The sequence below is a fragment of the Solea senegalensis genome, linkage group LG2 (genome assembly GCF_019176455.1).
Source record: "Solea senegalensis isolate Sse05_10M linkage group LG2, IFAPA_SoseM_1, whole genome shotgun sequence".
NCBI classification, from domain to species: domain Eukaryota; kingdom Metazoa; phylum Chordata; class Actinopteri; order Pleuronectiformes; family Soleidae; genus Solea; species Solea senegalensis.
The window spans coordinates 20,482,980-20,504,009 of record NC_058022.1 but is presented as its reverse complement, the minus strand read 5'-3'; the positions used below and the strand labels follow the sequence as shown (position 1 = coordinate 20,504,009).

The window sequence follows — 21,030 nt, the reverse complement described above, 5'->3', positions numbered from 1 at the left end:
CATTGTCTGTGTTTGTGTCTGAGAGAAACAGTTATTTGATCAACTAATAAGTTAAAACAACCATAGCTATGTAAATATGTCCATATACAGAGTATAGTCATGTTATGTGGACATTTATGGCAGTTAGTCCAAAGTGTGATTTAAATAAATGTTTAGCATAGAAATTCCATTAACTCCACTTTATATTTTTCTCAGTTTATATCCTAAATGTAGGTTGAATTCTTCGAGTCACTCTTTATGCAAAATTATAATATTGCAAACGCAGCTGGATGAAAGCCCCCTGATCTTCTGTTGTAGTATAAAAACTAAGTTATGAGAATGGAGATGACAATTATATTACATGATACAACACTTATTGGCTTGTTTTTTGCTTTTTTGCTTCGCTCTGATGATTATTGTTGACATCATTTCTTTCCTTTCATCTTTTGTTGTATCGTGCGCAATACTTAGAATATTAATCAACTAAAAAAATACTATTAACAATAAATCTAAGAACGGTGAAAGAAGCAGGGTTTTCAGGAGGCTCTGTCCTTGCACCCCTCATCCACAAGGGTAGGACATTTGTTGGGTCACATAGACAGAGATGTTGGCGCTTTCCCATCTCCATTTAGCAGCTCTACTACCTGCCCGAGGGCCATTGAAATGGGCCAACACCGTCCTTGAACTCTCCCCCATCACCATAACTGCATGCCATGTGTAATTATCTCTATTTGGGAAAATAAACAGTCATGTGCTTTCATTTAGATTTCACTCATCTAATTTTCGTCAACAAAACACTTTTTTCTAAACAAAAGGCCAAAACTAATCTAGTTAAAATAATGAGTCAGCTTAATTAACATGGATGACGGATACTCAGTCAAATAAAGACACAGTGAATGTGTTTTATTCCTACCTGCACATGGAGTGTTTTTCCCACAAATAATAAAACCAGTCATCTACAGACAGTCGAATATATCCCCTGATTTTTAAAGCAATAGTATATTATCTCCCCTACCAGTGTAGTGCCAAAACATAGACGTTTTCTTCTTCTTCTTTTCAAGATTTCTACAAAATGCAAAAGTAATTGCTAAATGGTTTAGGTTTGACAGACCTTTGATGGACACAATGAAAGACAAGATGTCTGAGAGGGAGAAAGAGAATGAGAGATGAGTGTCACCACCCATTGTCTCCAGAGACTTGGGAGACCCACTGACTCATTTCAAATTAAATCAAGCTTTATTAATCCCACATGGGGGACTCTTACAGGCTGACAGGCTGGGGAGGAGGGGGTGCATCAGTCGGCCCTGTAATAATGTCCTGTTTGGGGATATTCAGCCAGACTGCTAAATACATCATGCCAAAAAAAAAAGGATTTCCAGACCGCTGTGTATCTGTTTGTCATGGGACGTATTTACTCAGCGAGGTTATTTAGTCTGCGTGCACATGTGTGGACCATGGACTGTGGTGTGGACAGAGAAGATAAATATTTCTGCTGTTGAAAGGTTCTCTTTTGTCTTCATGTGCGTCACTCTATATGAGCACACGTGTGTACATGAGCTTGTGTGAATGTGGGTCAGTGTGTTTGGAATATCTGTTACTGTGTGTGTGTGTGTGTGTGTGTGCGGAGCTGAGTTTGATCTGATGACACAGAGTGTGTTTATAAATGAACTCTGCAGTGCCAGTCTTTGTGAGGACAATTTCACCCTATGGGGACATTTTATCTTGTCCCCACAACTTTAAAGGGCTTTGTCATGGTTAAGATTTGGGATACAATTAGGTTTATGTTAGGCACTTAGTTGTGATGGTTAAGGTTAGGGTAAGGGGCTAAAGCAAAGACCAGTATCTGTAGACTCACAGCCAGTCAGGCTATGGCTATTTGAGAGGACTAATATGAATTTCCCCTGTATAGTCGAGTACAGTAACTGTTTGTCAAATCATTTCTTTATGAGAAGTGTTTTTCTTGTGCTTCATACAAATATATCCATTTAAAACCCGACAATACAACCTGGCTGAATAAAAGCCTGAATTCCTTTGTCTGCACACACGTGTCTCTCTGGTGGTGGTTGTTTTTTTGTTTTTTTTTCCCTCATTCGCACAGAAGTATCATGGGGACATGAAGATTAATGTCCCTGTCACAGGACGGTGCCGTATACCCCACATCCCCCCATCCCCGTTGTCTTGTACTTGTCCACACACTCCCATGTGCATGCATACATGAGGGAGCGAATAATGTATAGGAAGTGCTCGGTGTAATTGACTCTGGGTGGAGGAGGATCCTCTGACAGTCTGTCTGCTCTCTACTTTTAGGGCTCCTTCCCAGGGAACCTCCAGCTGGTTCTGGTTCTGAGGCCCACCGCTCTCCTACAGCGCACACTGTCCGACATCCTCTTCAAGTTCAACAAGGATGAGTTCAAGATGAAGGTGCCGGTGCGTGCAGTCACTCTCTCTCACAATGTTACACAATGTTATATGTAATATGCGTGTCCAAGCTTATAAAAGATCACAACGCAAATAACAGTTTGAAGACCTATGATATCAAGAGAAGTATGCCTTGATAAATAAAAAAAAAAATAATATTATAGTTAAAGCTCCAGTGTGTAACATTTAGAGGGTTTTTTTGGGCAGAATTTGAATAAAAATAGCTTGAGGATAACCTTATGCGATCTTGTGCCACTGTGTTTCTAAAGCAGCCTAAACAGGCAAACCAGCCTTTTTTAAAGCAAAATTTGAACATGCAAACAAAGTCCATCCTTTTCCGCTAGCGTGGTACACCTCGCCTCAGCCTGTCCATTAACGGTTGTCCCTGCTTCCTGTCGTGCAGTGATTAGTCAGAGTGCCATCACAGGAAGAGGCATGAGCAAGATGTCCAACACAAGAATTAAGCCGAACATTGCTGAACTCTAGATCAGTTAAAAAGACTTAATAATCCTAGAAATGTGGGTTAATCTCCAACAGTTACCAAGGAAACGTCTAAAATCCCATCATTTAACAGAGGAGTCTGGTGTAGTTAGCGACAGCACTGGTGAAAGCGGCAACACAAACCCTGCCACTGTATTTCAGTCCAGTGACTGTGTCAGACGGAGTCTGTGTTCCGGTCATGGAGGAAGTACTGAACAAATATTTTTAATTAACTGTTTCTAATAATTCAGTTACACTGAAAACCATTGCTTTACAAGTCACTAGTCACTAATTTGTGTGTGTGTTGCGTGTAAAACGAAGTCACGACATATTCATGCAGCTGTGCATTGATGACTCCGCCCACGTTGAGGAGGTACTATTTTAATGGAAAACCAACCAAACGAGGGGACCGAAGACCATGTACTGGACCTTTAATGTTGTGTTTATGATCAAATAGCATGTAGGTCATAATGTGTTTCTGACTCAGGTGATCATGCTGAGCTCTGTGACTGAGCTGCACTCCTACATCGACCGCTCTCAGCTGACACATGAACTCGGTGGAACACAGGAATACTGCCATGAGAAGTGGATCTGTCATCGCACTGTATGTACATAAGCTTACACAAGCTTGGCAAACAAAGTAAACGTGAAGTGAGCAGCAAATAAATGTGAACAATGAAAGACACAGGACACAGATGATTCAAGAAGGTCAGACCAAGACAATCTGAGTAAAAACCCTCCCTCACTTCACAAAACCCAGAAACTTAGTGCACCATCTAGTGGTTAACAAGTAACTAGGACGACCCTGCCCACATTGAGGAGGTACTAACGTGCCTGATTCCAAATCGAGTAGAGCTAGAACTGTATCATGAAAAGTGCCATTAGTGTGGAGAATATCATGAGTTTGTGAAGCAATAAGATGATAAAAAAAACAATATTAATGCAGCCTGCTTATTCTCTTTAAGTTTATGTGGGTATAATTTAGTGCTTTGTGAATCCGTCTTTCGGTTCATGTGGGATTGGTTCATCAAACTTGGCAATCTCCAGTCTCTGGAGTGTACAAAGAACCCTTAAATTTAAGTGTGTCTAGGATGAAATACTTCACAAACTGTTCAGTAAATATGAAATACTCCCATTATCAGCATTATTCTACACTGGCACTACAAATGCAGCATTTTTCCAGTTATCATGACAAGCTGCTGTTTTGCACTCAATCAGGCTATTGAAGGCTTTGCACTGATGGTGAAGAAAACTGCACAGACCCTGCAGACATTTGGAACCGAGCTGGCTGAAACTGAACTCCCAAATGAGATCCAGGCCACAACCGTCCTGCTCAGCACACACACCAACAAGAAGGACAAAATGAAGGTAACGTCATTCATAACTATACTGTCTATACAGTACATTTGATGTCTGTTTGGATTATTCATGTATTTCCACTTAACCCATTGTGCCATAGGATGATCTGCTGGTGGTTCTGGATCAAGGTAACAGCCTGCTGGAGAGCATCAATGACCCTGTAACGCGGAATCCTGACCACAACATGAACCAGGATGAACTGGAGAACCTGGCCACTGTACAAAGGTTAGGCTTCAAGAAAAAAATAGAATCCAGCTGATTCTCCAGGGATGAATTAAATAAGGATTAATATTATGGAAAATAAAGTTGCAATTAATTGCTTTTATTATTAATTATTATTATGATAATGTGCAACTGAGTATGTTATTAATCATTTGGGTAAAATGAAAAAAAGTCCTACACTGCAGTTTGATGAGAGATAGCTGATGTGATTTTTTTTCCACTTGAACAGAGACTAAATAATAGACATAGTTAGACATAGCATGACATTTAAGTAACGCACAATATTGATATTGATAAGTAAGACTTAGTTAATTGGAGAAAACAAACACAGGATGTCATTTGAACATTTGGTTTGTTGTTTTATTGATGATGAAGATACGATAAGATACAATCAGACATAGTTGTATTGATCCCTGACAGGTTAAATTCAAATTGACGCAGGTGCACAAAAGTAGCAGGCAAAATATAAGATAAATATGGTAAAAATATAATATGAATAATACTACATACAGCAAAAATATACAATGTACAAACATGTGCAAACTGTTCTTTTGCGATTTAGGCTGTAGTCCTATCCAAAACATTTCCTTTCCCATCAAGACTGTGGTTTTTTCTCTTTATTGATTCTCCCTCCACTGAGTTTTTACTCCACTGTGTGTTTGTTTTTTTTCATCTTCATGACTGTCTCTGCTCCTCTGTCAGACTGCTGTCTCAGCTCGATGAGACAGAGAGGGCTTTTGATGAATTCTGGCTGAGGCATAAAACCAAACTGGAGCAGTGTCTGCAACTGCGCCACTTTGAGCACCACTACAGAGAGGTGAGCGGGAGACTGTTGCGGCGGTAGTGAAAATCTTCTGCACCAGACTTCAGTCAACATATTTTTCTTCTCAACCCTGAAAAGTAAGTGTGGCGTTTCTGCTGCAGGTGAGGGCTCTGCTGGATCAGGTGTCTGAGAAACTGGCAACCTTATCTGACGTTGGCGTCAGCCCAGCCCATGATGAACACATCCTCTGTGAACTCACCACCTATGAGGAGAAAGTCTGTGTAAGTGAAACCCAGGCCCTCACAATCAGAGCTCTGTCTATATTAATGACTGGTCAGATACTAGATTCTCTTTGATACTGTTTGTAAATCACCATCTTATATACGTCACATCAGTCACCATCTTAAATATCTTCTTTTCTTTGAGTGAGATGCTGTTTTTATGTTGCCTAATTGTTGTCTCGTTGTTTTGTATACTTTTTACTTGTTTTGTTTCGTCTTTATGTGTTTAATGTCTTTTAATCATAGTGTAGTTGTTTTTAAAAGTGCTTTATGTATTAGATTAAATTACATTGGACTGGATTGGCTTGTCTACCAAAACATTCATACGTATACAAATTGACAATATGGCCTTGTAGAATTATTAATTTAGGGTTGGGCAACATGACCAGAAACATCATCATGATAATCGAAAAAAAGTTAAAAGTCCGATAATTCAAGATTTGTTTTCAAAAGTTGAATAAATCTGTTAATTGTGAAGCAGAAAAACATTTTATAAATCATTTAATACTATATAAAATGTTTTCTGATACTGACGGCAAGACAGGCGGATGGACAGATAACACTAAAAGATGATAACTTTCACACCACACTGCTCCTCAGGAGGTGCTGAGCAGAGCCTTGGCCTTGTCTCGTGAGGGTGATGAACTCATCCAGAAGTCACACTACGCTGAAGATTCCATTCAGCCCAAATGCAGCGAGCTCAGAACAATCAGTGAGAATGTGAGCAGCAGCCTGAATGCCAAAAAGGAACATCTCCTCAAAGTCATTGAGCTACACCAGTGTTTGGAGAGGGTGAGACATAAACAACACACACAGAAACTCTGCCCACTGTCTTTCGTCTTGTATGTTATTATTTTCTTCTGATTCACTGTCCCCTTCTGTCCTCTTTAGGCATCTAAATGGGTTGATGATGGTATATACCTGCTGGCATCTCAGCCAGTCGACAAGTGTCAGTCACATGAGGGCGCTGAGTTAGCTCTGCAGGAGCTGGAGCGCTATCTGGATCATTCAGGCCACAACCAGCTGCCAGACCTCAGCACCATCTGGAGAGAATATGACGCAGTGCTCAACCAGCAATTCAAGGTAGAAGCACAAAGAAAATACACGCTCTGTCGCTGTTGTGTAAGAGTTACTGATGGCTAATAATGAGACGGCAGATTGTATGTAACTGAGGACTCCATGCTCTGGCTGGTTTGTCCATTAGCGCTGTTGTAGAAACATGTTGGCACAAGATGGCTGCCGACATATAGCAAGGCCCTTAAGACTAATCCTAAAAAGTACAAAAATATTATACTACAAAGAAATTATACACAAATACTTATGGGTAAAGATAAATACTTATATTATATTATTAATCCACTTAAAGGTCCAGTGTGTAAAATGTAGGTTTTATTGACAGTATATACTGTATTTAATATTATTTATTACATCTCTGCCAATACATGAGTAAAAACAACTTCAACAAGCATTAAATTAATTTGGAATATTGACATTTTCCTGTGTGTCAGGACCAAGTGGAGCGAGTTTCCCAGAAGCAGGTGTCCATGCAGGAGATGTACGACAAGAGGAGGGTCAGTCTGAAGAAGTTAGCTGCCAAACAAACCAGGCCGGTGCAGCCCGTAGCACCCAGACCTGAGGCCTTCATCAAATCTCCCCACAGCTCACCAGGTCAGTCTCAGACACAAAGAGCATGTGCTGATTTAAAACGAAACCTTTTTAGTACTTACAAAGCACTTACTGGTCAAAGTGGGCAAACTTTTATTAGAGCTTTTGAAGTAAGACTGTAACTCCCCGCCAGAAGAATTATGACAGGTGGAGTCAGTTGCTTCAAAATAATTCTGGATTTACAGATGTTTACCTTGCGTTACTGCTGTTTTATTGGCTGTGCTCATGTTTTTGTTGATTTTTTTTTGTAGTCATCATAGCAACATCTATTAAATAACGTGCATAGAGGTTGTTGTTTTTTTCTTTGCTCTTGTCACTGTTTATATTGTGAATTGGATTGCAATGCCATCTTTAAAAAGAGGGTCATCATTTAAAAAATTTGGAAAAGACTAACCTCTAATTAGTGAATTTGAACTTCTCCCCTCTGGACGAAGAGAAGTGACGTAAAACAAATTGATATTGTTCCAGTAGCCATTGCACAGCTGAAGTAAAAGTTATTTTAAACAATTTATTTAGTTTTTATGGTTTTACCTTTGCGTTATGTATTATCTTAGTCTTGGTCCAGTGGTTAATTTTATTTATTTATTATGTATTTTAAGTACTGATGAATGGAGGCACCTGGTGCACTTTTATGTCACTCTTTTTAATCAGTTTTATAATCTTTTTTTTTTCATATTTTATTATGGCTTTTAATGTCTGTGTTGCTGGAAAGATAGTTGGTCAGAGGATGCCACTGTCTTAAAGGTTTAAAAAAAAAAAAAAAAGGGTGGAAAAGGGAACTTGGCTTGTAACCGGAGGGTCGCCGGTTCAAGTCCCCACCAGGTCGAAAGGGCTGGGGTACCCCTGAGCAAGGTATCCGACCCCCATTACTCCCCGGGCGCTCTCAGTGTGGCAGCCCACTGCTCCTAATTCTAGGATGGGTCAAAATGCAGGGAATAATTTCCCTAGTGGGATTAATAAAGTATCTAAAATTAAAAAATGAAAAATAAACACTGCAAAACAATTTACAGGTAGAAATAAAGTGACTCAACTTGATCATGTGACGGCTCTGACACTTCTGAGTGAGTGGCGCTTCAGACGATACTGTATAGTCAAATAATAATAACCCAAAAACACTGTTCACTACTCATCCACAGCTCACAGAGAAAAGCAGGAGAACAACTGCTCAGAGACAGACTGTGGGAACAACTGTGAGAAAGTGAGTGTTGTGTTTTTGTTTTTGTCTGCACGCTTGTTCTTGAATGTTTATACTGTCTGTCACTTATCATGGTGATTCCCAGGGAAATGGCCAACTGCAGAATGGACACAGTATCAGCAGACATGCCTCTCTGTCTGAGGAGGAGGAGAACTTGGCAGTGCTCAGGAGGTGAGGGGATCAGCCGTCTCTCATTCATCTTCATCAAATTACACAGATGGACTGTGTGGACACAGTTGTCATTACCTATAGTGCTGTACATTTACTGTCTCTGACTGCACCAAATGCTTTATTCGATCTCTCTCTTTTTGCCTTCCTCTCTCCCATCCTCCTTCTGTCTGCAGGCACGTTATGAATGAGTTGCTGGAAACTGAGAGAGCTTACGTTGAGGAGCTACTCTGTGTGATGCAGGTGTGTAATCAACCTACAGGAGGTTTCGTCATCATCTTCACCGTCATCATCATCACCATCTGCCTTGTGCCTGTAGTTTGATATTATGATTGTATGTGTGTTACAGGGCTATGCCTCTGAGATGGATAATCCAGCGATGTCTCACCTCATCCCAACTGCTTTACAAAACAAGAAGGAGGTTCTGTTTGGCAACATGCCTGAAATTTACCACTTCCACAAGAGGTGAATGATCGCCATCTAGCTGTCATAGACGACAATAGACATTAAAGTGCCTTTTTCTCTACAGCGCTCCCCCTACAGTTTCGGAGTACATATTTTTAACATCACCACTGTAAACATCCATCCATCCCTCCATTGTCTACCTCACTGTTATATCACTGCTGATGCTCCACCTCCCCTTCCCCTCACCTAGCCATGTGCATTTGTTTTTAACGGAAACCCAAGCTGTGAAATTCTCAATTCTCACCATTAGATAAAAGACAATTATAAAAAATAATTGATCTCATAGCCAGTAGGGGTTGTGAGTAAGCAATTTGTGTTTCTCGTCAGACCCAAGACTTTGTAACACCTCTGGATTCTGAGGACTCTGGCCCTGATCTTGCAAGGCTGGTTTTCCACTAACACATGTTAGCTAGCTAAGCATTTGACAATAACCCAGAAGCTGTTAAATTAGGGTAAAAATAATGCATGCTTCCACTTTAAATGTTTACCTCAGCCATGTCTTCTATAGAGCTCCAGATGTCACATGACTCTCTGGTGTAACCACATGGCACAAACACATCCTGCAAAATGGTGGCAGTGCCAGTCTCAACCCGCCAGAGTCTGTGTGCTTTAAATCCACCAAGATCAAGCAATAACTGAACTCTATAAACTGAATAGAACTGACTCTGATAATGCCGCTGGGTGCTTTTATGAGTATGGAAGCAGTTCATCTGCAAAGTGCTCTGCCATTCAAAGGCAGCACACTATGAAACAGTTTGCCATTGTCTGTCAAAACACATCTGAACACATTTAACCACCATGTGCAATTGTTTTGTTTTCTTATCATGATCGTGTTGTTTCCAGGACTTTTCTGAGGGAGCTGGAGCAGTACACAGACTTCCCAGAACTGGTTGGAAGGTGTTTTCTGGAGAGAGTGAGTGAAATATCACATTTTCAGCTCATCAACAGGTGTGAATCCAGCTGTGCTTAGGAGGTTTCTTACACTGAAATGTTCTCCCCTGCCTTCTTTTCTCCCTCAGATGACAGATTTGCAGATCTATGAGAAGTACTGTCACAACAAGCCTCGCTCTGAAAGTCTGTGGAGACAGTGCTCAGACTGTGCCTTCTTCCAGGTGACCACTTTGTTAGACCTTGTGATTTTCAACAAAGTTTTAAGTTCTGTGTTTTTATGTCATATAATCTTTTTTCCATGTGGTTGCATCAGGAGTGTCAGAAGAAGTTGGAGCATAAACTGGGTTTAGATTCTTATCTACTGAAACCTGTGCAGAGGATCACCAAATATCAGCTGCTACTGAAGGTATGACACTGTCTGTTAGCAACAATGTCAACTAGATTATTAAACTGTGTTTTTTAGTCTTTACTATAGAGCTGTTTCTTTATTTACTGCGAACTACAGGAAATGCTGAAGTACAGTAAGGGCTGTGAGGGGGCAAATGACCTGCAGGAGGCACTGACCTCCATTTTAGGCATCCTCAAGGCTGTCAATGATTCCATGCACCTCATCGCCATTACAGGATATGAGGTACGGTGTTAAACAGGACCCTAGCTAATCAGTTACAAAGCTGAGGCTTGATGTATATACTGTACCTGGCAGTGTGATGTCCTGCTGTGGTGTCTCAATCAGAATAGATTACTCACATGGTCGTTATACAACATACAACAATGATCAACAAAGCAACAAGATACAAAATGGAAAGAATACTGTTAGAATAGAATGGACAGAACCACACAGAATATCAACCACACATAGCACATATATTCATATGTATATATATATATATATATATATATATATATATATATATATATATATATATATATATATATATATATTAATCCTGTTTAATAGTATGATTATTTGATATAAAATAATTGATGGATGAATATATGTAGCAATGACATCAGCTATAGCACTGTACTGTACTGTATGTGGTCCATTATTAAATCTTTTCATCTGTCTTAGGGTAATATGGGTGAGCTGGGAAAGCTCCTGATGCAAGGTTCATTCAGCGTGTGGACAGAGCACAAGAAAGGTCATGCCAAGGTCAAGGATCTGGCCCGTTTCAAGCCCATGCAGAGACACCTCTTCCTGCATGAGAAAGCCCTGCTCTTCTGCAAAAGGAGGGAGGAGAATGGGGAAGGCTACGAGAAAGCTCCCTCCTACAGCTTCAAACAGTCTCTGAATGTAAGGAGCAGCAGCAGCAGCAGTGTTGTCACTTGTCTGTGTCCTTCACTGTTATTTCATTCAAATGTTGATTTTCTTTTTTTGACAGATGAGTGCTGTGGGCATTACTGAGAATGCAAAGGGTGACAACAAGAAGTTTGAAGTGTGGTGCAACTCAAGAGAAGAGGTTTATATTGTTCAGGTACATTGACACATCTTTACCCTGGACATCTGGCTTCTTAACATAATGCTCCTGTTTTAAAAAATTCAGTTTTATTTACATGATTTTATGTAATTATGTATTGAACTTTACTCAAGTCTCAAGCCTCCTCATTTCCCTGCATGCTCTGTGCACATGACAAATAAAATTACTGTCAACAGTGAAAGTCCCCATAATTTATTTATGTCGAAATAGCAACAAAAAAATCATTCCGCTGTCCTGTATTGTTGCTATCCAAAACACATCAGTGAGCAGCACTGAATCTGAGGTTGTTTGTATTATAACAAATACACTTTTGAAACAATCCCTCATCTTTGTCCTGGAGTATTTTAAACTGAGGTAGATGAAGGTGACAAACAAATGCCCAATCCACTGTACTGTAAACATGTTGGCCAAAAGACAAGAAAATCCATCTAAATACAGATAATCTACCTGTTCTCTTTCAGGCAGCAACAACTGAAATCAAAACCACATGGGTAAAGGAGATCAGGAAGGTTCTGACAACTCAGCTGGAAGCTTGCAGAGGTACAGTAATAGTACACCTAACTTCAATTCAAGTCATAGTAATATCAATATTTATCCACAAACTGAAGCACTAATCCATCCGTGTTTCAGAAGCCAGCCAGCAGAGGGCGCCAGACCAGGTTTTCCCATCCCATTCCACATCCAGTGGAACAGTGAATCTCAGGTGAGTCTATGTTTACAACCTGACTTACTCTTTATTATTCTCTCCACGCGGTTTAGCACACACTTCCATTTGTGTTTAATCAATCCTTCCATTGACTGTTATATTTCACTTTTGTTCACCCACAGTCCTTTCAAGACTGGTCAGAGGAGCTTCAAGAGGGGAGAGGAGAAGAAAGTCGAGCCCTGCAGCCCTGACATCAACTCCTCCTCCTCAACAAAGCCCCCAGGAAAAGGTAAGCAAACGGAGCAAATCCGTTATATGTATACAACTCTAGTGTTTGTCATGATCACATTTTGCAAAGCACCCAGGGCTGGAATCAATATTGAGATATGGGTTTCGATACTGATTCCAGGAGGATTAAAACTATTAAAACTGTTGTTATGTTAGTTTTTGCAAGCCTGTCTCCTTGAATTCAATATGGAGAAACACTTTTGTACACTTTATTAGGGCTTCTATGATTAATTGATAATAAATTGATAACTAAATGAATCGTCAACTATTTTGATAATCGACTAATCAGTGTGGGGGTTTTTTGTCATTAAAACAAGCTGATTTTTCAGCCGCTTAAATGTGAATATTTTCTGGTTTCTTTGTCCCATATAACAAAAGAAATCATTTAAACTGAATCATTTTGGTTTGTGAGCAAAACATCATTTGTAGGTTTGGGAAACATTTTTGACATTGACATTTTTCAGCATTTTATGGACCAAACAAATGATTGAGAAACTAATCGACAGATTAATCGAATATGAAAATGATTGTTAGTTGCAGCCTTAGTTTAGCTCATCATGCCTTCATTCATTAAGAAGGTACCGGGCCCTCAAACCACAGCACAGTCACAGTCACACAGATTCTTTTAAAACTATGTCTCTGTTCATAACTTCTGGCACATCTTAACACATCTAATCATATGCATTGTTAGATCTGGGACAAACATCATGCTGCATGCTTATTGGCTTAATGACACTGATGAGATAAACTATTTATGTACCGGAATCTGATTGATACCCAGTCAAGTACTAAAATTAAATACCCAGCCCTTGCTGCACCCATTTGTTTCCCCTATATTTTCAGTCTTCTCTTCTCTTTATTGAATGTGTCCATTTATTTTGACCTTAATAAAATCCTTAATTCCTACCTTCCTACCTTCCTTCCTTCCTTTTGTGTCTCCCCTGTATTCCTGTTTTTCCCCCTGGGTCAGAAGATGAGACTGTGACAAGCCCCACCTCAGACAGAGCAGCTGTGGCTAAAAAGCGCTTTACTTTACAAGGTTTCAGTAACCTGAAAGCTCAGAAAGGTAACTGAAGGCCAGCGTCATTTCATATGCAACACGTCATATCATCAGTGTATTCCTCCTCTGGGGAGACAGAGGAAATGTATTGAATTATTACTCAACGATCATTAAAAATCTGGATGTGGTTTATTTTGTGACTTATATTTGTAACTGAAATTGGGAAAACATGATCAGAGTACACAAGAAGTTTTACTTTACCCATGACAAAGGTCCATGTGTCACTCATATCTTGACTCCAGAGTTATTCAATCCAGTGTAATTTGTCATATAAAATGCAGTTCCTTCCTTTAAAATGCATCACAAGATTGTAGTGTTGCATTTTATCACCGTCATTCAAGTGTTGTCAGTATTTTGACCACCATTTCCTTCTTGCCATCCTTGCCATTCTACCTGCTTCGTGGTAGGTTCCCCCACAAGCCCTGACCACAAGACGAAGCGCCAGAGTGACCCTACTCCATTCGGCTTTAAAGGTGAGTGAGTCTGTTCGGCACCAACTGTTTCTGGTTACTTTGTCATCCATGAAGCTTGAGCATGGCCAGGTTTGATCTGCAGTAGCTGTGTTTCCGTTGCTCCCTGTCCCTCAGACGCAGGTCCTCCCCATCTCCACCTGAGCAGGGCCAGATGGCTTAGCACTTCTAGTCTATTACAGACAAAATGGAGAGGTACACTGACATGAGCAGGCCCATGCTGCCTGTGTGTCTGCTGCACTGTTTTGCTACTGTAATGTCTTTATAGACGGTCTGTTTTCACTTTGCCCATCTGATGTTTCTCTCAGGCTCGGTGAAATAAATAACTGCATGCCCTTCTCCCCAGTTTTTGGTTTCACCTGTAGAACTGATTGAATCACACTACAGCTGTTCTATCTTCTGTGTTTGAACCGTTTTCCTCCTGTAGATCTCTCACTGCTGGTCTCTCTCACATGACATTTCCGACAGCTAATGTAAACTTAACTCACATGTGGCCCTCTTCTCTCCAGGCTGGAACAAGGCTTCCTTGTTAATGGATGCCTCTGAGGAGCATGATGGCTACTCCAGTGCTGAGGATCCACTCAACTCTGACCCAGAGGATGACAGTGGCAAGAAGCTGGTGAGTCACAGTGTGATCATCATCATCATCATCATCATCACCATCATCACTGTGGCGGCATGAGCCCAATTAAACAGTCAAAAATATTAGGACTCATTTTTGAGTCTATCCAGCCATCCATCTATCTATCTATCTATCTATCTATCTATATCTATGTAAAAAATGTTTAGTTATAGCTGCAACTTTCTTTTTGGCCACTTGAGGGCCACAGAGAATCAATTTGCTCCTTAAACGGTACAGCATCTGTTTATTGTGAATGTTTTGTTTTGCTGCTGCTGGAAACATCATTGGAAATAATGAGTAGAATATTAGACTATAGTACACTAAGAATGTGCAATACAGAGAGTCTTATATCCTTTTTGCAGGACAACCAAAGCAACCTGATTAAACATTTTGTTTCATTTTCACAAACTATATAAACACAGCTAAGCAAAAAGTACTCAATATGTTTAAAATCGGATTGAATTTGTGAAAGTTCACTTGAACAAAAAGAAAAGAAAAACGGTCTATTTTGTGACTTCTGCACAATTATGACTACTTTATATCACTACTAAAAATGTAAATGAATTATAACTTTGACTCAACACATAGGAAGATGAAAAAAAAAATTTTTCAAAGCCTGTGACCTATAAACACATATACAACGCCTTATATGGACATATAAGATGTTGCAGTGTTGATTTTACCACAGATCTGCACATATAAACATACATACTGTACTTAATCTATACGGTCTATTATTACCGGAACAAGCACAAATTTCCCTTCATATGCACATGAAAACCAGTTGTACAACCAATCACAATATCACACCCTCTTTAAATAAATATCTTCTCTACTCATGGAGATACAAACTCAAACAATGACAAAAAAAGTCCACAGCTTGCATCACCTTGAGAATTAAATCCTTCCACACTCCCTCTGAGAGGCAATCGGTTTATGGCCAGGAACTGTGACATGTCGATAATAGCACCGATGTAGTACCAATATCTGGCTAGCTGGCCTTCATTCACAAGGGTAGAATTCTCCTGTCCTGAATCAGCCCTCTTCACTCTCTCTCGCCACTTTGCCACACTTTCCATGTGTTCTTTACACTCTTCATGCTTGCGCAATCCTCTCTCTGCTGCGTGTTTCCAGTCACAATAGCTAGTTTTTGTGAACACAGAATCTACAGTCCCAGACTTTCGACATGCAAAACAAAATGCAGCGTCAGCTTTAACACTGTATTCTAGCCAGTCTCTATGGTTGTACCACAGGGCAACAAATGAGCGTTTCTGACCCTTGAAAAGCCTAGAGGGAAATTTCTTCAAAATGATCTGTGCGGGCTTGCAGTGGAGGACCACTGTGACCATGGCCTCGTGTTTGGGAGAGCCCGCTGCAGCTGTGATTGGCGCAATAATCGGCATGCAAAATAAATATTTATTTTGTATTTGTAATTTTACTGATATGCTGATATTACTGATATTTAACTGAATATGGATTAATACAACGTGACACACAAAACAAATTATGACTCCTCCCAACAAAACAAAAAAATCAGCAGGAAAAAAAAAAATCATTACCCCTCTGACAGCCAATGGGGGGGCAAGGAGGCATATTGCCCCCCTAAATGACCCCCTGACGCCGGGGCTGGTAGAATACATCTATACAGTATAGGTTTTACAGATTTACAAAAAACAAGGATTGCATTGATAGCAAAGAAGAATCTTGGATGTTATTGTGACGTTTTTTTCGTTTGTTTCTTTTCTCACTTTCACTATGAACAGTGTGCTGGAAAGTATACAGTGATGGCTGACGATGAGGAAGGCAACGCTCCAGAACTGTCAGTGAGGAGCGGACACATGGTTCAGCTGGTCAGAGAAGGAGATGATGGACAGTGGTGAGCAAACACAGTCTGTTAAAAATAAAAAAAATAAATGGGAACAATTATTTCAGCTCTTACTATAATGAAACGTGTGTGTGTGTGTGTGTGTGGTCATGCAGGTTGGTGCGTAATCTGAGCACCTCTAAGGAAGGCTGGATTGCTGCTGCTAATCTCATCGCACTCATTGGGAAGTCCAAGTCTTGCCAGTCTCTCACCAGTTCAGGTATTCAAACAAAGGATCACAAATAAAATTTGGAAGACATGTTATCTGGCATGACAGACCAATATTTGATGTAAAACCATCACTTTACAATCTTTAACTCATATCCACAGTCAAGAATTGTTGATACTATGAATGCTTAGCTGGCCATTTTGCAAAAGTTAACTATTTATGTTACGGACACAAATCCATTATCATGCACATTTTAAATTAAGTACAATTTTAAGGGCATTTTGTCTTGAGCCCCTCTTAACTCTAACACTGCATCTGTACGTTAATCTCTATTTGACGTTGTGCGTTTGTAACAGAAGGCAGTGGCTCTGGAAACCTCAGCACATCGTCCAGCTGCAGTGAGACCTACACGAGCTTCTCTGACATCAAACCCTGAACTCCACAGCACTTCCTCCATCACCGGACTGCCCTCTTGAATGCTAGCATCACGTGGCTATTTGTGCTGTAATGCCAACATCAGTACTTGTCAGATTTCCTGTAATAATCTATTTTTTCTCCCACACACCAAATGTTAAAGACATTGGCACCATTGCACATGGAGGATACAGAAGAGATGAATATGTTGCATAAAGTCATCATTGTCCTCTATTCACACACGTTGTTTGTTTTTATGAGGGATCTGTGTGATTATAATGTAATAGATGTATGGATGGGCCAGCAGGACTGATCTCAGTTAATGCATCTATTTGTGTTGACCCTTTGTTTACATTTCCACTGTAACTGTATTAAAAAAGGAAGGGAGAAGTACATTCAGCATTGACTTGAAATAATGTTCCTTGAGAGATGCTCCCCCCTACATGTTTATTTATTTGTCAAAAACAAAGCACCTACATGTGTTTAACATTTGATTTGAGATTACTTTTCTCTTTTTCCATCTTTATGTTTTTTCTCTCCCTGTGTGGTCACTCACAGTGGAAATCTCTTTTGCCTCAAGCTCTCTGGACTTCTGTGTGTGGGCTTCTATTCTTTCCTGGTCTGTGATGCTGTGTGGGCTTCATGATCTGAATTACTGTGTTTTGTTTTTATGTACATTATAGATTAAATATGTTCCTGTGAATAATCAGAAATCATTGTATAGCGCTAACTTATTCCCTGTGGTGGGACCATATTCTGAATGTAGATATTGTTTATTAATATCAGTCCATTATGAAATGTTTGTTATTGGAGATGCTATATTGTACATTGAGTAAGGTGGTGTCACTACTTGTGACTTGTTTATTTTTTTTATATATATATATAAACAATTTGTGATAATTCAATAATTATTTTTGTGTGTCTTATTTTGCATATGTGGGTGTGTATGTATCTACAGTGTGTGTGAGCGTGTGTGATGTCAAGAAATGAAAGTGAAAGTGGAATGTGTTGCCAGGTTTGTAACAATCCACCGTTTACAGATCACAGGCGTAGCCTCATTCCTGAACATGCGCTGATTTAAAAATCATACCGTACACATGAGAAAAAACAACCACAAAATGGAGATGGTGATATTTAAAGGAAATTGATAATACCAAGTATTCTAATATTATTATACTAATTATTTTAAAACATGAACTTACATGAATTTACAACCCATAAAATAAAACCATACATTTTTGCTTGACCAGTGATTATTATCATCAAACTGAATGTATTATTCTTCACCTATGATTACAGAAAACAATAGCAAGATGAATTGATGTTGCTACATTAAGGTGCCTTGCTTTATTAATTTTCTGCTGCAGATGAACAAAAATTATATAGGTGGGTAACTGAGTGTGCAGCCTTGGTGTTTCTTTTTATTATTTTAAGGAATCAAACATTATATATGGTAAGCTGGATCCTTCCAAACGTCAGAGGTTTGAGTATGGTATCAGATTTGTGTCATAGCTAAACCTTCAAGGTTGATGCCCAGATTTATACATAAGCATCAAAGTAACATTGGATTTAAAACATACCTGTTTCAAGCAAACGATCATCATAAACAATTATGATGACAAATTACAAACATTTTAATGTGATTTCACTGACTGGAAACGTTTTAATATATCTATTAGAAGCTCAAGATTGCAATAGGGGATGTTTTCATAGCAACCTGGCAACCACTCTCAAAAACAGCGGCTTTGCTTTGCTCAGACACAAACCGAGGAAGTTTTTCTTTCGCGCTTGTGCAGCTGGCATGACGGCGTGTGTATAGTGAGTGACAATTATCTCAGCTTTAACAATAGCAAGCGCGCTATTTTAAGGAGAGCGAATAGTTTGTACGAATGGCTGACGGTCGTAAAGTGAAGTGTGTAATGTGTCAGCGGTCCGAGGAGACGAGTGTAACCGGACCACTGTCGACTAAAGATGGGGTGACTGCTCATCAGAACTGCTTGGTAAGTATGATGTTTACCAGAAGCGGGTGAGCTAATGTTGGTCAAAGCATTCTTTAAAGAAACACACTGATGTATCCAATGTTAAGTTTTGGTCTCAACAGTGATCATTTTCCGTTATGGCAACTCGCTCTGCAGGAGTAGTACTGTACGTATGTTTCAGCTCATGTCCTGCAGGGGCGGGTCCAGAAAAAAAGTATTGCGGTGGCCAGGCTGTGGCACAGAACAAGATAAAGCTGCCACATTGAAACATCTAAGCAGTGCCGGCCCTGAGTAATTTGGTGCCCTAGGCAAGATTTTAGCTGGTGCCCCCTTGCATCGCAGCAGTCAATTTCACAATCAACTTTCATACAATCACACAGAAACTGCATGTGTGTTTTCAAGATTTTATTTCTTTGAGTAAAAAATATCACACCAAATAAAAACTAAAGAAAGAAACAAGTGATAAAATTAAAAAGGACAGGAGCACCTCATGCTGTATCACTGGGCTGTGCAGAGGTAGACGGGACAGGAGCACCTGATGCTGTGTCACTGGGGGTGGTACTGAAATATTTTAAAAGTGCATCTAAAGAGAGAAGAGAAGTATATGTTACGACTGCATGTTACATTTTAATAAAAAAACAGATGTTTGGTGTGCTATAAATGAGACTAATATAGACTAATAATGAAAATGTGATGAGATTCATTCAACTTTGTTGTCATTGCAATGCAATTCAGTCTAACCAGAGTGCAAAAACCAGTAAAGTGCAGTGAAATGAATATATACAGTGCCTTGTGAAAGTATCTGGCCCCCTTGAACTTTTCAACCTTTTGCCACATTTGAGGCTTCAAACATAAAGTTATAAAATTGAAATTTTTTGTCAAGAATCAACAACAAGTGGGACACAATCGTGAAGTGGAACGAAATTCATTGGATAATTTATACTTTTTTAACAAATAAAAAACTGAAAAGTGGGGCGTGCAATATTATTAGGCCCCTTTACTTTCAGTGCAGCAAACTCACTCCAGAAGTTCAGTGAGGATCTCTGAATGATCCAATGTTGTCCTAAATGACTGATGATGATAAATAGAATCCACCTGTGTGTAATCAGGTCTCTGTATAAATGCACCTGCTCTGTGATAGTCTCAGGATTCTGTTTAAAGCGCAGAGAGCATCATGAAGACCAAGGAACACACCAGGCACGTCCAAGATACTGTTGTGGAGAAGTTTAAAGCTGGATTTGGATACAAAAAGATTTCCCAAGCTTTAAACATTGCAAGGAGCACTGTGCAAGCAATCATATTGAAATGGAAGGAGTATCAGACCACTGCAAATCTACCAAGACCCGGCCGTCCCTCCAAACTTTCATCTCACTGCCAACATTGCTGCAACAGCTAGATCTTGCAGATACATGTTGCACAACATCCGAAGGATTCGGCCTCTCCTAACCCAGAAGGCGGCACAGGTTCTGGTCCAGGCTCTTGTCATCTCACGCTTGGATTACTGCAACTCCCTCCTGGCTGGTCTTCCTGCATGCGCCATACGACCTCTGCAACTCATCCAGAATGCGGCAGCTCGACTGGTCTTCAATTTACCAAAATTCTCCCACACTACACCGCTCCTCCGCTCCCTTCACTGGCTTCCTGTAGCTGCTCGCATCCGCTTCAAGACTCTAGTGCTTGCGTTCCATGCTACAAACGGATCCGGTCCAGCCTACATCCAGGACATGATCAAAACCTACACCCCAGCCCGCCCACTCCGCTCTGCATCGACAAACCGGCTTGCTGCTCCCTCACTGAGAGGATCACAGAGGCACTCGCAGAACTCGAGACTGTTCACTGTCCTCGCTCCCAAATGGTGGAACGATCTCCCCATCGACATCCGGACAGCTGAAAGCCTCCACATCTTCCGACGCTGACTAAAAACACATTTCTTCCGACTCTACCTCGACTAAGACGACAAAAAAAAAAAAATTGTATTGCACTTATGACTAGCACTTCATAGTTTGTTCTACTTGAAGCTCTTACTTACTTCTAGCTCTTATTCGTACCCAAATGTTTAAATGCACTTTTGTAAGTCGCTTTGGATAAAAGCGTCTGCTAAATGACATGTAATGTAATGTAATGTAATCTCGAACAAGGAGAAGACTGATCAGA

At 40.0% G+C, this 21,030-nt stretch overlaps 2 protein-coding genes across 16 annotated transcripts in view; both read left to right on the top strand.

Moving 5' to 3' along the window:
- The window catches only part of mcf2lb (mcf.2 cell line derived transforming sequence-like b), a 35,882-nt gene extending 18,080 nt beyond the window's left edge, over nucleotides 1-17,802 (top strand). For 3 of the 13 annotated variants that reach the window (XM_044019095.1, XM_044019083.1, XM_044019096.1), the window contains exons 5-33: nucleotides 2,287-2,406; nucleotides 3,365-3,481; nucleotides 4,096-4,245; nucleotides 4,337-4,461; nucleotides 5,161-5,275; nucleotides 5,383-5,502; nucleotides 6,103-6,294; nucleotides 6,394-6,585; nucleotides 7,011-7,170; nucleotides 8,304-8,365; nucleotides 8,448-8,533; nucleotides 8,707-8,773; nucleotides 8,880-8,995; nucleotides 9,839-9,908; nucleotides 10,015-10,107; nucleotides 10,200-10,292; nucleotides 10,392-10,517; nucleotides 10,959-11,180; nucleotides 11,269-11,361; nucleotides 11,826-11,904; nucleotides 11,995-12,067; nucleotides 12,193-12,299; nucleotides 13,269-13,364; nucleotides 13,766-13,831; nucleotides 13,946-14,023; nucleotides 14,338-14,447; nucleotides 16,214-16,326; nucleotides 16,431-16,534; nucleotides 16,840-17,802. In XM_044019095.1, coding sequence (XP_043875030.1) covers nucleotides 2,287-2,406; nucleotides 3,365-3,481; nucleotides 4,096-4,245; nucleotides 4,337-4,461; nucleotides 5,161-5,275; nucleotides 5,383-5,502; nucleotides 6,103-6,294; nucleotides 6,394-6,585; nucleotides 7,011-7,170; nucleotides 8,304-8,365; nucleotides 8,448-8,533; nucleotides 8,707-8,773; nucleotides 8,880-8,995; nucleotides 9,839-9,908; nucleotides 10,015-10,107; nucleotides 10,200-10,292; nucleotides 10,392-10,517; nucleotides 10,959-11,180; nucleotides 11,269-11,361; nucleotides 11,826-11,904; nucleotides 11,995-12,067; nucleotides 12,193-12,299; nucleotides 13,269-13,364; nucleotides 13,766-13,831; nucleotides 13,946-14,023; nucleotides 14,338-14,447; nucleotides 16,214-16,326; nucleotides 16,431-16,534; nucleotides 16,840-16,919 — 3,225 coding nt within the window. In that variant the 3' untranslated portion in view covers nucleotides 16,920-17,802. The remainder of the gene's footprint in view (nucleotides 1-2,286; nucleotides 2,407-3,364; nucleotides 3,482-4,095; nucleotides 4,246-4,336; nucleotides 4,462-5,160; nucleotides 5,276-5,382; nucleotides 5,503-6,102; nucleotides 6,295-6,393; nucleotides 6,586-7,010; nucleotides 7,171-8,303; nucleotides 8,366-8,447; nucleotides 8,534-8,706; nucleotides 8,774-8,879; nucleotides 8,996-9,838; nucleotides 9,909-10,014; nucleotides 10,108-10,199; nucleotides 10,293-10,391; nucleotides 10,518-10,958; nucleotides 11,181-11,268; nucleotides 11,362-11,825; nucleotides 11,905-11,994; nucleotides 12,068-12,192; nucleotides 12,300-13,268; nucleotides 13,365-13,765; nucleotides 13,832-13,945; nucleotides 14,024-14,337; nucleotides 14,448-16,213; nucleotides 16,327-16,430; nucleotides 16,535-16,839) is intronic. The other 10 variants (XM_044019088.1, XM_044019085.1, XM_044019084.1 and 7 more) reach the window with 10 other exon arrangements.
- Nucleotides 17,803-18,642: 840 nt separating this feature from the next.
- The window catches only part of phf11 (PHD finger protein 11), a 28,774-nt gene continuing 26,386 nt past the window's right edge, over nucleotides 18,643-21,030 (top strand). For all 3 annotated transcript variants that reach the window (XM_044018121.1, XM_044018120.1, XM_044018119.1), the window contains exon 1: nucleotides 18,643-18,897. In XM_044018121.1, coding sequence (XP_043874056.1) covers nucleotides 18,787-18,897 — 111 coding nt within the window. In that variant the 5' untranslated portion in view covers nucleotides 18,643-18,786. The remainder of the gene's footprint in view (nucleotides 18,898-21,030) is intronic.